We start from the raw sequence: 16,129 nt of genomic DNA, 5'->3' as shown, positions 1-16,129 counted from the left end.
AACAACTAATGATGTGGAGCATCTTTTCATGTGTTTATTGTCACATTTTGGAGTCTATTCAAGTTCTTTGCCTATTTTTTAATCAGATGGTTTGTCGTCTTCTTACTGAGTTACCTCTTTTTCTCCCTAACTGTAAAAGTAATAAGGACACAAAATCAATATATAAATGAAAAAGGTAAACATGAAAGTCACTCATATTTGGGATAGGATCCGAGATGGAAAAGGTCATGAAGGGAATGAAGGTTCAGGATACCACTGCTGGTCACAGGTCACAGCAAGGGCACCCCAAATAGCTGAGCCAACAAACTTCATTGGTTGTCATACCTGTCCCAGCAGGTCCTCTAGCTTGGGAGGGTTCCAGTGCCATTGGCCAGTCTAAACAAAGACAAACTCATTCATTACCCATCTAAGTGCCTATGCTTCCCCTCCAAGGCTCACAAGGGCAAGCCAGGCTGGGTGAGCTCAGAGAGGGATGGTTGTAGTGAGGACATACCAAGGACAGGGGTGAGTCAAGGCAATGGGTGAGCAGGAAGAGGGCTTAGAGAAAAGCCTGGGTTACAACCCTAACAGAGGGCTGGGTTGCTCTAGGACTCTGGGTTGCTCTGGTTGTCTTTCCCACTGAAAGACATACACACTCATTGAAGGACAATCTGGAAGACAAGTACAAAGAAGAAAATTTAAATTACCAATAAATGAATCCCTTAACATGGATTTTCCCCTCAGCATTAAAATATTTAAAAATAAATAAATGTGTTTACAGGTATGAATGTGAGGAGTGGTTTCTCCCATTCTTCATATATTAAAAGGGACAAATGTATGTATTTGTTTGGGGATGTGGATGTATGTGAAGGGAGTCCTGGCGTGGCACAGTGGGTTAATGCACTGCACTGCAAAGTCAGTTTGAACTGTAAGGTTGGCGGTTCAAGCTCACCAGCTGCTCCTTGTAAACCCTAGACAGTGTTGCTATGGGTCGGAATTGACTCAATGGCACTTAACAGCAACAGTATGTATGTGAAGGTGCCCTGGTGGCGCAGTGATTAAGGCTGCTAAATGAAAGGTGGGCAGCTTAAATCCATCAGCTGCTCCCTGGAAAAAGGTATGGTAGTCTGCTTCTGTAAAGATATGTTGTGGTGGCTGGTGAGTTTGAACCACCGATCTTGTAGTCGAGTGCTTCTCGGATAGCACCACGTATTACAGCCCTGGAAACCCTATGGAGCAGTTCTACTCTCTCCTATAGGGTGGCTGTGAATTGGAACGGATTTGATGGTAGTGAGTTTGGTTTTGGTCTTGGTGTGTGTGTGTGTTGTTGTTACATGCTGTCAAGTCAGTTCCACCCCATAGCAACCCTGTATAGGGTTTCTGAGGAGCAGCTCTTGAGCTTGAACTGCTGACCTTGTGGATCAAACAGACGTTGCGGTCCAGCGCATTAACCCACACCACCGCGTTCATAAATTATCACGTTTTCTTTATGCAACATTGTAATGTGAAAAATTTCTTACATTATCACATATTCTTCAAATTAATTTTCTTAATAGCCAAATAACGGTCTACTGTATGGAAATGTCATTATATAGTTAATCATGCCATAATTCCATATTGTTAACCACAAGGTCAGCAGTTCAAACCCACCAGTCGCTTCTTGGAAACCCTACACAGGGTCACTATGGAACTGACGTGATGGCATTTAACAACAAATATTTGAAGGAATATCCAATGTGTTTATCAGGTTGGATAATTTGGCTTGTTTCTCCCTTTTTCTTCTTTTTGAATGTGGGAGTTTTAAATAGTGAAAATCTGACACATTGTGATTTGGGGTAATTTAATCTCTCTGAATCTGTTTCTTCATTTATAAACTGGGAGTAACAATACCTGCTCTATTCATGTGGCAGTATTGCTAAGAGTTGGTGGGTGTAGGATATTTCACTGTTCTTATTTCCATTTGTTTGAGTGACTTGGTGGCGGGTGAAGTCATTGGCAGTGTTAGGAAAGTGAGAGGAAGCTAGAGGCCTGGATTCGAATCTTTGAACGGTGGTGCCTCCTGAGTGGCAGTGGTGGTGGTGTGCCGTGGAGTGTGGTCTGACTCATTGTGACCCTGCATAGGGTTTCCGAGGCTGTAAATCTTTATGGGAGCAGAAAGTCTTATCTTTCTCCTGTGGAACGGCTGGTAGTTTCGATCCACTACCCTTGAGGCTAGCAGCCTGACTTGTAATCACTACGCAACCAGAGCTCCTGAGTAGTCAGAAGGAAAGACAAAGGGGTCTGGAAAAGCAGGATTCTTGCTCGGGAGAGAGAACTAGGGCTAGGCACACAGCTTTGGGGATCGTTGGCTTTATGCTATGAGAGTGGATCATCTTTTTCAAATGAAGAGTATTGTCAGAAAGGAACAAGGCCAATGACTGGCCTTGGGGGACCTAAGTGGGAAAGGAAATACATACGAATGAGGAAGAACAATTTAGGGAGAATGCAGAAGAGCCAGGATACAGAGAAGTCAAAAAGTAAAAAAGAGCCATGAAAATTCAGGTTTAATTCCCATCAGATACTCCTCTGGGTTATCTAAAGCTTGACCTGATATAACTTAGCTCTGACAGCCTGCTTAATTGAGACTGAAATCAGTGAATTATGAAGTAAATCCTAAAGGGAGAGAAGCCTAAGACAGATGAATGAATTGTCCTGTTTTCTGACCAAAAGAAAAGAAAAAAAATCTAAGCAAAGATAAAACATAACTGGAGAACTTGTTTTTAAGTGCCTTCATGTTGGTTCCGACTCATAGCGAACCTGTATAGGGTTTCCAAGAAGCAGCTGGTGGATTTGAGCTGCCAACCTTTAGTTCACAGTCCAGTGTTGAGCCTACAGTGAAACACTAGAGAACTAAAGGCCAAGAAATCTATTCCTGAAGCTGGTTGTAATTTAAATTCAAAATAAAGTAACCTTTGTCATTGCCACTGGGTATCTCCAAACCTACAAAATGCCTCGAGTATTAAAATGTTAAAAAAGTAATAATCTGAGAGTTCCATGTAGGGCTCTCCTGACTGAGAAATGGAAGTGGGCCAGGTGTAAGGGAAAGAGGCTGCTGGGGAAACCCCAGGACAGATGGACTCAGGAGTGGGGAACCTCAGGAGAGGAAAAGGAGGGAAGCAGAGGAAGTGGCAAGAATACAGTGGAAGGTGTTGGAAGGAAAAAAAGCAGGGGTCCTTTTGAGGGAGGATTTGAGTAGGATTCTTGCTCAAGAGAGAGGACTGGGCTAGACACACAGCTTTGGGAATCTCTGGCTTTAGACTATAAGAACGTTGTTGTAGTTAAGTGCCGTTGAGTCAATTCCAACTCATAGCAATCCTGTATAGGGTTTCCGAGGAGCAGCTGGTGAGTTTGAACTGTGGATCTTGCCATTTAAACTGACCTTGCAGTTCAGCTCATTAATTTGCAATTCCACAGATGGTCTTTTTTTCAAATGAAAGTGTATTGTCAGAAAGGAACAAGATCCCAACACCCATAATAACTCTGGATACACAATAGCATTCAGTACAGGCAGATGACCCTTGTTTTATTATGTGTTTTTTGAAGGAAAATAGACTCTGTGTCGTGTCCTATCCTGGTTCTGACAACATTGCCAGATGTTTTTAGCTTCCCTGGGTAAACATTTCAGTAGTGGGGCTCTCACTCTCTTATAAAACCCTCTTCCCCTACTCCAAAAAAGCTCTTGCATTTCTTTTCAGGATTACTTTCTGACTACACTCTTTCCTCTGGAAAGCCACATATATTCTTGTTGTTGTTGTTGTTATGAGCTGTGGAGTTGCTTCCGACTCATAGTGACCCTGTACAGTGTTTCCGAGGCTGTTGTTGTTGTTGTTAAGTGCCGTCGAGTCGGTTCCGACCCATAGCGACCCTGAACAGGGTTTCTGAGGCTGTAAATCTTTACGGGAGCAGAAAGCCTCATCTTTCTCCCGCGGAGCAGCTGGTAGTTTCGAACTGCTGACCTTGAGGTTCGCAGCCCGATTTGTAACCACTATGCTACCAGAACTCAATTGCTTTCTTTGTACTCTTTTCACCTACTCTACAATGGGCTTGCATTTCTTTGATGATAAAACAAAGTTACTGAAAAGCAATAACTAAGAGGCAGTGCTGGAAACAATAAAGTTGTCTAGCTCTGCATTTCAAAGTTCTCTTCAGGTCACTGACAGATTGAGGAATGGTGGCTACACGCATGGTGAATTGGCCAGGAATTGAATCCAGGTCTCCTAAATAGTGAGAATTCTATTACTGAGCCATCATTACTCTTATATAGTTATAAGAGGCAGTAATGATGTTTCATTAAGTGCTTAATAAATAGCAGCCATTATCACTATAGGTATTATTTATTAATATCTATTCATGTATATGTATATATAGGGAGCTCTGGTAGCATAGTGGCTACGAGTCGGGCTACTAACCTCAAGGACAGTAGTTCAAAACTACCAGCTGTCAGTGACATAGCCAGAGAGGACTAGAGTGGAGAGGAAAAAAAGTGTAATCTGATACAACTGAATGAACTTGACCTACGTCTATGGATGTAGTAGTTCAAAAGAGAGAACAAATCTTTACAGCGATGATCATTCCCACCCCCTTGATACACAAGGTAGACAGGGATGGGCAACTTGGACATTGGCTACCCAAAATGGGCTTGGGGTGGGGGGAGGCTACAAAGGCCAAGAAGTAACTGGCTTACAAGCTTTCAAGAGGGAGCCTAGATCCAGGATCCAGAGGGTGTGGAGGAAGGTAGAATCTCCACTGAGTAGTATCCAATCTGTCTGGGTGGGGCTGATGAAAGGAGATGTGGATAGGACTCTTGTGATACAATAGTGAATAACTGCTATCAGGACTGACTATGAGGGTTGGAAATGTAAACGTAGACATTTTGTAGCAAAAGGAGGGGAGTGATTGACTTTGAAGTCCAGGAGTGGAGGTCCCTGGGACCATCAAAGGAGAAGAGTGGATTGTGAGACCCTACTCAAACACCAATGCCAGAGATGGAGGCGGAGACTATGATGTGGAGAGATGGAGTGAATGGGGACTCTAGACCCAGAGACGGAGAGGGGCTGTGTGCTGACCTGGGGAGGGGGGTGTGGAGCAGACTTGCAGGGTCTACCCTTTGTTTGTTTGATGATGCATGGAGAGGACTGTAACCATGGCAATGAATAGGATGAATGTAAAGCTAATGTTCTCCCATGTAAGCTATCACATAATTCACAATAAAAACAATTAAAAAACAAACAAAAAACCAACAGCTGTTACGAGGGCGAAAGATGAGGCTTTCTTCTCCTTTCAAGATTTACAGACTCTGAAACCCTATGCAGGGTCGCTATGAGTCAGAACCAACTCCTCAGCACATAACCACCACCACCATATGTATATATGTGTCTGGACAATCTAATCTTATTTAGTATTTGCCACAACTTCTTAAAATAGTTTCTCCCACCCTGTAACTGACTTCCTCAATCTTATCCAGAAAGCAAGGAACCAGGTTGGGAGAGCGGTTTCAGTCAGCCCCTTTGCCTCCACCCTCAGACACTCTGTGCAGAAGCATTTGTTCACCTTCCTGGCATAACCCGAAGGCCTCAAATCGGGAACGTGGGACGTGTGTGCTCACCAGCAACAGCTTTTACAGAATTTCCTCCCTCACATGAAATTGGATGCCTCGACTATAGAAATATTAACTGGGAGTCTCCACAAAGCTACGTATCACTAAAATGCTTCCTTTCAGGGGTTAGAACAGTTTCACAGAAAGCCAGAACCTAGAAGCCAGTGGCTGCCCCTGTGGGTTTTGTTTTAACAGTTTAAAGCAATATTTAGATAGAACCAAAGTGTCTCTTTTTTTCTCAGAGACTAAGTTACAAAATACTGGTTTCCATTAGGGTGTGTCTAGCACTTTCTGTGCCGCCAAGCCTTACATTTTTATAGTCTGAACACTAGTAGATTTTCCATGAACTGGCTCAAATTTATTCCCAGGCAATGATGTTTAGAAACTCAATATGAAAGCAAAGATTGTTCTAAACCAGCCTCAGAATTTGGCCATTAAGTTGCCTAAAAAGAGTTTTCTGATGTATAAAATTTTTTTTTTCCAGCATCGCTTCTTATGTATATGCATGTGTGGCAATATTATTCACTCTGTGTTTCCTTGCATTGGACTTACAGGAAATTTGTTTTTCAAATTCTTCTTCTCTATCTTTTCCATTTCTTTACTTCTACAGAATACAGCCCAAACACCCACCTACACAGGCTTTTGCATACAGTTGGAAGCCAAATGGCTGCAAAACAAAACAAAATAATGTAATAGTATCTTTATAGAGATTTACATGTAACTTCAGATAGAAGCCAACTGCAATTCTGGAGTAAAATGAACCAGTTAGGGAAAACTGATAATGGAAAGTGTGACTATAATTTTGTTTTTCTGACAAATGAAAAAGCAGGTGCCATAGTTTCTCAAAAGAAAAAACATCCAAGGAAAGAGAGTTGTACATGTTCATACTCAAAATACATTCTCTCCTCTCTCCATCTCCAGAAACATACATGGTGGCTGCAAGTGCAACAATGTCATGTGATTTTACTTCTGAGTAACACAACATTTTTCTCTTATCAATTCTCTAGCGGCTCCTGTCCAGTCAGCCTGGTTGTACACAAGCTCGTAGTCTGGCTACATCCTCTGCTTTTCTCTGGCTTAGTGATACCCTATCTCTTTCCTCTGACCCAAATCTTTCAGCTCTTCAAGGCTCCTCCATCAAGCCTTCCCTCCAGAACTCAAGACTGCAGCATCGCTCCCTGCTCCAAACCCTCCACGATGTCCTGCTAACGCCACTCTGTAGACTCCATTTTGGGTGGGTGCTATCTCTGCAAGTCTCTTGAGGGCAGGGCCACATCTAATTCCACTTCGATAGTACTGGCGTGGCACTGTAGGATAAGAATTGCACTGCTAACCACAAGGTAAGCAGTTCATACCTACCAACATACACAGGTTTGGTATGACTCGGAATTACATTAGGCAAATCGGCTACACAAGACCTCTTAAAAGTGTTCAAGAGCAAAGATGTCAGTTTTGAGGACTAAGGTGCACCTGACTCAAGCCATGGTATTTTCAATAGCCTTGTATTCATGTGACTGTTGGACAATGAATAAGGAAGACCACAGAAGAATTGATACATTTGAGTTATGGTGTTAGAGACGAGTATTGGACTGCCTGAAGAACCAACAAGTTTTAGAAGTACAGTCAGAATGTTCCTTAGAAGCCTGGGTGGCAGAGATTTGCCTCATACTTCAGACATATTATCAGGAGGGACCAATCCCTGGAGAAGGATATCATCCTTGGTAAAGTAATGAAATGAACGGGCACAGTGGCAGCAGCAATGCGTTGAAGCGTAATAAGGATGGTGTAGCATCTGACAACGTTTTGTTCAGTTTGCATAAGGTCACGATGTGATGGAACCGACTCGACGGCACCTAACCACAAATGAGTTGGAACAAACTCAACAGACTTAACAACAACATCATCAGCACCCACACCAACTGAACACAAAACGGATGAATGACTAATATCTATTGATTATGTGAACTGAATAGCTGGGTGCCGAGCTATGGAAACTAGACAAAATGCCTAATTTAATCTGGCAGTCTAAATCATCTTGAAGAGATCTAGATAAAGTTTTTAACGTTACAACGATCCCCTGTCCCTAATAAAACATTCCTACAGAATTTAGGAGGTGACCTGTGGGTGTGCTATGACATATGCCCAGATTCCCTTTTGAGGAATCAAGGATTTAATCTTAAGGGTCTGGTAGAGTAGTGATCGCAAGTCAGGCTGCTAACCTCAAAGTCAGCAGCTTGAAAGCTGTTCCACAGGAGAAAGGTGAGACTTTCTGCTCCCATAAAGATTTACAGTCTTGGAAACCCTACACAGGGTCACTGTGAGTCAGAACTGACTCCAAGGCACATCACCACCGCCACCACCACCGTTGATAGTGCTACCTTCCAACAATCCTCAATTCAAGGAACAGCCTCATCTAAGGCCACGTCCAGTCTGTAGGGATGGCCTATATCCAATGCCTGATGCCTGTGGGGTATAAAAACTTGACTTCCTTATCCAAACTAAGAATGGTAGTTCTGGAGGGCCATCACAGCTCCGGAGCTCTCTGTGGTGCAGTCTAGAGCTGTTGTTGGGTCTATGGCACAGGTCAGCTTCTCTCTTTGTCCGGTCTGGCTTCCCTCCCCAGGTGTTTGTCCACAAAACAGTCTCTAATAAACCTTCTGCATGCCACTCTTCAGCTCCGAGTCTGTTTCCCAGGGAACCAACCTACAACTCCCTCCCTCCATCCACATTTCATCCATACCACCCCACCCGCACCCCCTAGCCAACAATCTACAGTGTTATGGATGGTGGTAGTGATGACATACAAGAAAAAGATCCAGTCTTTGCCCTTAGGGAGCTAACAGTTGAGTACAGATGAGATGTGTAGAGAAACAACCATAAAATACATCATAGAAAATGACTCGTATTAAGAACACAGCACAGAAAAGTAGGATGTAATCCCAGGACAAGAAGGGCCAGAATGAAGCTTTCTTCATACAAGGGCTTAGGTTGTGATCATCGGTTCACGTGACCTATCTCAACAACAGGAATAAAGCTCTGGATAATAGGATAGAATTGTGTCTTTCTCTATCTTTGTATTCCCTGTATTTTCTAACACAGAGCTCTAATCTTGCACAAGCAATATTAAAATTATGCCCTGATTAAACATTTTAAATTACCAAAAAAAAAAGCTTTGGCAGTTCTACTTTACAAGGGCTGGTTTCTGGCTACAGATCTGGCCTTTTAGTGCAAACTTCTCAGGAGGCTCTTCAAGTCTCTCGTTCATTTATTATGTCCATAAAATCTTGGAAACAGGAAAATGTACAAGACAAGGTCCTTATTCTCAACATAGCTACAACTTACTATGTGGACGAGGCAGACACCCACAAAACATCCCACAAACAAGAAGTGGGGATATGACTTAACTTCCAAATGATATATGACCCCCCCCACCCAAGATGTCCCTGCTGTCAGTCAGCCTGTCCCTCAGTTTGTCAGTTGACAAAGTACACTGAACAGCCTTCACTTATTGGGGTGCTAGGAACATAACAATGGGAATCAACAAGCCTCAACAGTTAACAACAGTCCCCCAATTCAATGAGCTGGCAGAGTTTCTGTTTAAAGGAAAAAGAGCCAATAATCAAAAAAGATCCCCCTTATGTGGTCTGGGAGAGCCACCACTTGCCTTTCCTGCTTCCAGAGAATTTCCTCTGAGCTATTCTGCCCTCATCCCAAAGGAAACCTGCTGCAGTATTCTTCTATTCTTCCCCTTTCTTCCAACTGCTGTTGTTTGTTTTTGAAATACCACTGGAAGCCTTCCTCTCTTGCCTCCTTTGGGGCTATACCCCCTCTGACAGTATGACCACACCACAACCAGGAGCAGAGGATTGGTAATGCCTGCCGTTCTCCATCTTTGCCAGGCTTAGTTTATGAAAACCAGCTTTCATTCTGTCATTCTGCTCATCAATCAACCATAGCTCCCCAGGGACCATCAGCACCACGTTTTTGGGACCTGTTATAACTCAACATCCCTGGTGTGGCTCTGTAGGATATGCATTGAACTGCTAACCACAAGGCTGGTGGTTCAAACCCACCAGCCACTCCTTGGAAACCCAATATAGGGCTGCTATAAGTTGATGGCAGTTAACAACAACATTGACTGACCTAGGAGTCCTGGTGTGGCATTGTAGGATAAGCACTAGACCATAACATTGGTTTGAACTGCAAGGTCAGTGGTTCCAACCCATCAGTTGCTCCTTGGAAACCCTATATGAGGTCGCTACACGTCAAAATGGACTCGGTGGCATTTACTAACAACGCTGACCTAGATGCCCTGGTGTTGCAATAGTTAAGCACTCAGCTGCTAACTGAAAAGGTTGGTAGTTCAAACCTACCCAGTGGCTCCTTGGGAGGCCTAGATTACAGCCTAGAAAACACTATGGGCAGTTGTGCTTTCTCACAGGGCTATGAGTTGAAATGGTTTGACAGATATGATAAACACTGGACTTCAAACCACAGGGTTGGTGGTGCAAGCCCACTAGCCGCTCCATGGAAAGATGAGGCTTCCTGCTCCTGCAAAGATTTGGTTCCAAAAGCCTTGGAAACACTATACAAGGTGGCGATGAGTGGGCCAACTCAACGACACGTAACAACAACACTGACCTAGAGGCGCAGTGCTGGTTCAGAGGTACCATTCTTGCCCTCAACGTGGGAGACTTGGGGTGATTACCTCGTTTACACTTGCCACCTGTTCATCAGTAGAAGCTTGTGTGTTGCTAGGATGCTGAACAGATTTCAGTGGAGCTATGGATGAGGAAGAAAGGCCTGGTGATCTGCTTTTGAAAACCAGACAGTGAAAACCCTACAGCTCTGTGTGTAACCAATCATGGGTAGTAGCGGATTGGGCAGCGTTTTATTCCTTTGGGTTGCCACGAGTCGGCAGCTAACAGTAACCTAATTTTATTTCCCATTTCTCCCCAGTGTGTACTAAGTACTCCAGTCACCTCCCTCTTAATTTGTTCAAGCTGTGTCTGACCCCTAGAAAACCTTTCTTCCTCTTGGCCACATAATGAATCCTATCCATTCCTTGTCCATTTACTCATATGGGCCATACTCAGGACCTGGGAGAGGGAAAGGTAGGAAGGGCAGAGTAGAGGGGTCCTTTGTTTTCCCTGGAGGGCCCCCTACCACATAGGGGCTCTGACAGGTGGAAATGCTTTTCTGTAGCAACCACCCAACTGCCCTGGGTCATCTAGTCATGGGTTGAAGTAGCTCATCTTTCCTCTCAGCTGGATAGACTGTCTTGGTCTTCAAAGTCAGACAGTGAAAAAGCTGACAATGCTAATGTTTACTCCCTTGTTGCTTCTTAGGAACAGCTCTCAAACACTGAGTTAGTACACCAAACTCTGAAGTTTCTGAGAGATAGAAATGGTGGGTTTTCCAAGGAGAGGCTGCTGGGATGGGTCTCTGGGAGGAACCTAGTGTTCCATAAACCCTGCCTCCTTCCTAATCACGTTGTTGTTGTTAAGTGCCATGGAGTCAGTTCCAATTCATAGTGACCCTGTATAGGGGTTTCCAAGGGATTTGAACCACTGACCTTGTGTTTAGCAGTCTAGTGCTTATCCTACAGTGCTATACCAGGACTCCATAGAAGAAACCAGACTCCAGAAAGGCAGAAACGAATTGCAGAAAAAAGGGCACAGAAGCATCATCTTGTATAGAGGGTTTCGGAAGTTTTCGTAAAGCCATCTTTAAGGGAGCAAAAGCCTCATCTTTGTCCCTAGGAGAGGCTGGTAGGCTTGAACCATAGACCTTGTGGTTCAAAGTGCTTGTAGTATGGACCAACAGCCTCCCATGTGTTTCCTTGAACACCAGAACATAAAGATCAAGATCAACCTCAAACCCACCTCCATTCAGACCCTTTGCTACAAAGTGTTGCTCCCCGAAAGTCCATGCAGTGGGAAAGTCTCCTGAGAAGGCTCCAGTAAAGAAAGACTGAGTCTGAGTAGACCAATGAGATTTCCTAACTCCTCTGCTAGTTGTGACTACTGCTATCGTGAAAGGCAAGAGTCAGGTGGGGTTGGAAGAAGGGGAACACTCCCTGCTTCCATTTGAAGTGACATGAAAGAGGGGACCTCTTCCATCTCTAGGTCAGAAGGCAGACTGGGTAAGGAGTTCTCTGCTTTTTACAACTTGCCCTCTAGCTAGAGGAGGTGGGGGTGGAAGAACCAGGTTTGAATGTACCCTTCTTGAAGCCTTGCATAGGAAGATGGATGTGGGTGGGGAAGAGATAAAACTAACACACACACAAAGCACTCAGCACCAATCTCCTTAGGCAATTTTATCAAGGTGCTAATAGGGACACGATTCTACTTGTATTACCTATGCCAAGTGACTGACATTTTATAAAGCACTGGATACCATCATTTATAGTCTTCTTATAGTAATCCAAACAGGTGATAATAAAAACAACCATTTACTGACTAATTACTACATTCCAGGAACACTTTTCATGTTATTTTATTTCATTTTCCCAACCCCTTGTGGTACCGCTGTTAGCCCTAGTTTACAGAGAGGGAAAAACAGATTTGGAAAGGTTAAATAACTTGCCCTTAAGGTGGCGATTGAAACCTCTATCTGTTTAATTCCACCTCTTAGCTTTAACCTAGATTTGTCACAAGTTTGAGAAGGGTAGGGTGTTGAGAAGGAAGCAGTCCTTACATCTCAATTCCTTCTGAGATAGGTATACACAGACACACATGACAAACTCCAACAGGTCCTACTTGCCCTTTGTCTTTCTCAGTTACAAACCCATCACCTATTTGACTTGCAGATATTGGTTCCCAGATGAATGACATGTTTCCTTTAAGAACAAAGGTCATCCCCAATAGATAACACCTGTCATTTAACCTGTATCTGAAACTGCAACATGGGTTTCCATTTGACAGGATGCAGTTATAGAAGCAAGAGGATGATTTAGCATTCTGATTTGAGGCTTTGTCATAAAGGAGAATACTCTGAGAGTGACTGAATGCCATTTAGCAGAATGGCTTGTGACATTCAGATTTAATGTTCAACTTGTGAGATTCAAGCCCACGAATAAAGATGACTGCAGAAAATAGTAAGTTGCAAACAAATGGTGACAGCTCACAAGAGCTGTCTGCCCTATTCCTCATCTGACCTATCTAACATTTGCTATTAATTCTGTGGAGAGCATCTCACACAAACTGACATAAAGAAATACAGTCAGGGATACTCCCTGCTAGCTCAGGGCTGTGGGGAAAAGGTACCAGGGCACTTCAAGAATTTTCCCCCTCTCTGTGCACCCAAGCACAAGCCATTCTGGAGTTCTCATGCTTTCCTCCTCTCCTCATCTTTCTCCAAGCCTCCTCCCTCCTCTCAATCAACTCTCACAAGTGTTAAGTTGGAGGTAGGAGAGTATGAAGAACAGTGGTCCCTGGGATCTCCAGACAGTAAAGACCAGGGCCAGTGTTTGTGCCCTCTGGAGCCGCGGGAGCAGACTTAGGCACACCCCCACAGGAATTTTTAAGTGATTACAGGAGATCCATAAATCAGCCACCTGTGAAAGAAATCTCTGCACTTTATAGTCATAGAAATATAGGCATGCAAAGAGGTGGTGTTTATGAATTATATTCACACATACCTACACAAAGCAGGTGGCCCTTGCATGCAGGCACACAGTAATCCTCATACACAGGCATGTTGGCAATGCCAACTTTCATTTCCACCCACATCTGTCTACCACAGCCATCCAGTGAGATGCAGTGAGTGGAAAGGGAGTCCTCGGGCCTCGGCAACTCCCTGGCTGTGTGAGTCGGCATGCCACCCAAGAGACTGAGTGGCATGCCCACTCACACATGCCGTCGAGTCGGTTCCGACCCATAGCGACCCTGTTTAGGGTTTCCGAGGAGCGGCTGGTAAGCTTGAACTGCCGACCCTGCGGATCAAACCGACTTTGCAGCCCAGCGCGTTAACTCACAGCGCCATACCTGGACCCTCTGTAAAATCTTTATACTAGGAGCGGTGAGGGTTAAGGGGCATGCTATACGTAGGGACTACAAAAAGTTCGTGGAAAAAATGGAACTAAAAGATAATGGAATTTTCCTACGAACTTTTTGAAGCCCCCTCGTAGAAAGACCCTTGACACAACGCCTGGCACGGTCCTACCTGGATTCTGAGTCTATCTTCCTACATTCTTGCCCGGGTGGATGGTGGCTCTGGCCACTTGTGGGCCTTCCCACCCCCGGTCTCCTCTCCCCGGGGCCCCTCCTCCCCTCCCCTTCGCACGCAGGTCCTAGGTCTGCAGACCACGGCTAATCTTCAAGGTGCTGGGAACCGGGGACACGAGAGGCAGGAGAGTCGGTCCCAGGTGTGTGTGGGCCAGGAGCTGGGTGGGTCGGCAGTAGTCGACCCAAGACAGTGGGTGGCTTCCTCCTGTTGCTCAGTTATCACGGAGAGGCGGGGGAAGGCATTCATTTATTTCCTAAGTAAGCAGCCACCCACTGCTTCGATAACTATTGATTGTGAAATACTGGCGGCGCCTCTTAAAGGCGAAGTTCAGCTCCTGCCAGCCCAGCGTCTGCGTCCCAGGCGCCCCTCAGTCGGCTGTCCGGCAGTGATGGGCGAGCGCTTTTGCAGGGGCTCGCCCGGCAGCCTCGGGAAACGCAGCCACGAACTTTGATTTGACTCCTTCCCGGGAGTCCCCTGTCACATCCTTGGATCTGATCACCTGCTCCGCAGCGTGGTTCCGGCGCCCAGGGCTCGGAGACCCGGCCGACGCTCCGAAAGTTATTTCAAAAGGCAGTTGTATTGCAACCCTCGCTGCAGCAAACTAGAGGACGTGGATTTCCCTAACACTTCCCCGCCCCCAACTACTCCGGCAGACCCCGGCCCGCTGCAGGAGTCCGGCAGCAGGCCGAGAGCTCCCAGCAAATTCACCTCCTTTTCCTCCCGCGCGCCCAAGCGCAAAGAGCAGAGGGGCGCCCCAATGCAAACTCACAGAGCAGGGCAACCCCCCAGTCCCGGCCTGGAAGGGTTCAGACTGCCGGGGATCGGCCTCCCGTCTGGCAGCTCCGAGAAATGCTCGCAGTTTCCTGTCCCGGCCTCCCTTCCTCCCCAGCCCCAGCCCTCCCTGCTGGGTGGTCCGGGAGCCCCTCTGTACCTGCTGCGGTCACGGGCTCGCCCTCACTCTGATCGCCGGAATCCGAATCCATGCTGCGGGCTGTTGGCCGGGCGTCCTCAGCCGCCCGGCGTCCCAGCTCGGGTTCCGCGGTGCACTCGGTGCGGGAAGCGGGCGGCGTGGACTAAGGCGGTGCGCGGCGGCCTCGGTCAGGGGGCGGCTCCGCAGAGACGAGCAGCGCCCGCCGGCCGGTGCCAGCGCTCCACGAGAGCGCGGGGCAGAGGGTGGGGCGCGCCTGGAGAGAGCCAGGAGAAGAGAGAGGATAGTCGGGTGGAGCCGGAGCGCCCTGCGGCTTCCAGACTGGGATTAAATACCCGGGGGCGGCACCGCTCCTCCCTCCGCTCGCCCTGGACTGGCTGTGCTCGGCTTGGGTGTGAGGTTGGCGGGGTCGTGCTTTGGGTGTGGCCAAGTTTGGAGGATTCATAGGTTAAAAAAAAACCACACACACAAAACATCTCAAGGGGACCCACGGTGTGCAGTGGTAAAAGCGCTGAGCTGCCAACCGATAGGTCGTCGGTTTGAACCCACCAGCCCCTCTGTGGGAAAAAGATGTGGTAGTAGTCTGTTTTCAGAAAGATTCACAGCCTTGGAAACACTAGGATCGCTTTGAGTTGAAATCAACTCTTTCGCAGTGGGTTTGATTTGGGTCGTTTTGGGACCCACGTAAGAAAAGGAGAGGCTTGGAGTGGGAATTCTGGTGCTGCTCAGAATTGAATCCGATTCCTCCCTTGGGAGAGTTTAAGCTAGTGACTCAGCCTCACTGTGTCCGTTTCCTCATTTGGAAAAGGGAGAAGATAGTTCACTCTAGGAACAGCATGCTTTTGTTCAGTGCCAACGAGTCGTTTCCGACTCATAGGGACCTTGTATGAGGTTTAGGAGGAGTGGTTGGTGGGTTTAAACCGCTAACTTTTTGGTTAATAATCCAGTGTTTATCCTACAACGCCACGCCAGGACTCCAGGAACAACATAGTGTTGTTAAGTGTCCTGGAGTCGGTTCCGACTCATAGTCGACCCTGTATAGTGTTTCCGACTTTTGGAGGCTGTAAATCTTTACAGGAGTAGAAAGCTTCATCTTTCTCCCTCAGAGAGGCTGGGAGATTCGATTTGCTGATTTTTTTGTGGTTAGCAGCCCAGTTTGTAATCCATTATGTTACCAGGGGCTCCTTGGGAAACAACATTGTTGTTTAATGCCGAGTCGGTTTCTACTCATAGTGGCTCTGTATAGGGTTTCTAAGAGCGCTTGGTGAGTTTGAATCGCCGACCTTGCAATTCAAACCGACCTTTCGGCCCCAGTGTTCATTCATCTTACACCGCATCAGGAATCCCTTGTTGCTGTT

General features: G+C 46.0%; 1 protein-coding gene across 1 annotated transcript in view; it reads right to left on the bottom strand.

The window, feature by feature from the left end:
• TNFAIP8L3 (tumor necrosis factor, alpha-induced protein 8-like 3) overlaps positions 1-14,844 on the bottom strand; it is a 58,883-nt gene extending 44,039 nt beyond the window's left edge. Inside the window, exon 1 of the mRNA XM_006831650.1 lies at positions 14,775-14,844. Within this exon, the coding sequence (XP_006831713.1) occupies positions 14,775-14,826 (52 nt within the window). The 5' untranslated portion in view covers positions 14,827-14,844. The remainder of the gene's footprint in view (positions 1-14,774) is intronic.
• Between the last annotated feature and the right edge of the window lie 1,285 nt (positions 14,845-16,129).

The sequence above is a fragment of the Chrysochloris asiatica genome, unplaced genomic scaffold (genome assembly GCF_000296735.1).
Source record: "Chrysochloris asiatica unplaced genomic scaffold, ChrAsi1.0 scaffold00004, whole genome shotgun sequence".
NCBI lineage: Eukaryota > Metazoa > Chordata > Mammalia > Afrosoricida > Chrysochloridae > Chrysochloris > Chrysochloris asiatica.
Note: the sequence above shows the minus strand (reverse complement) of the source record. Positions and strands in the feature narration are given on the sequence as shown.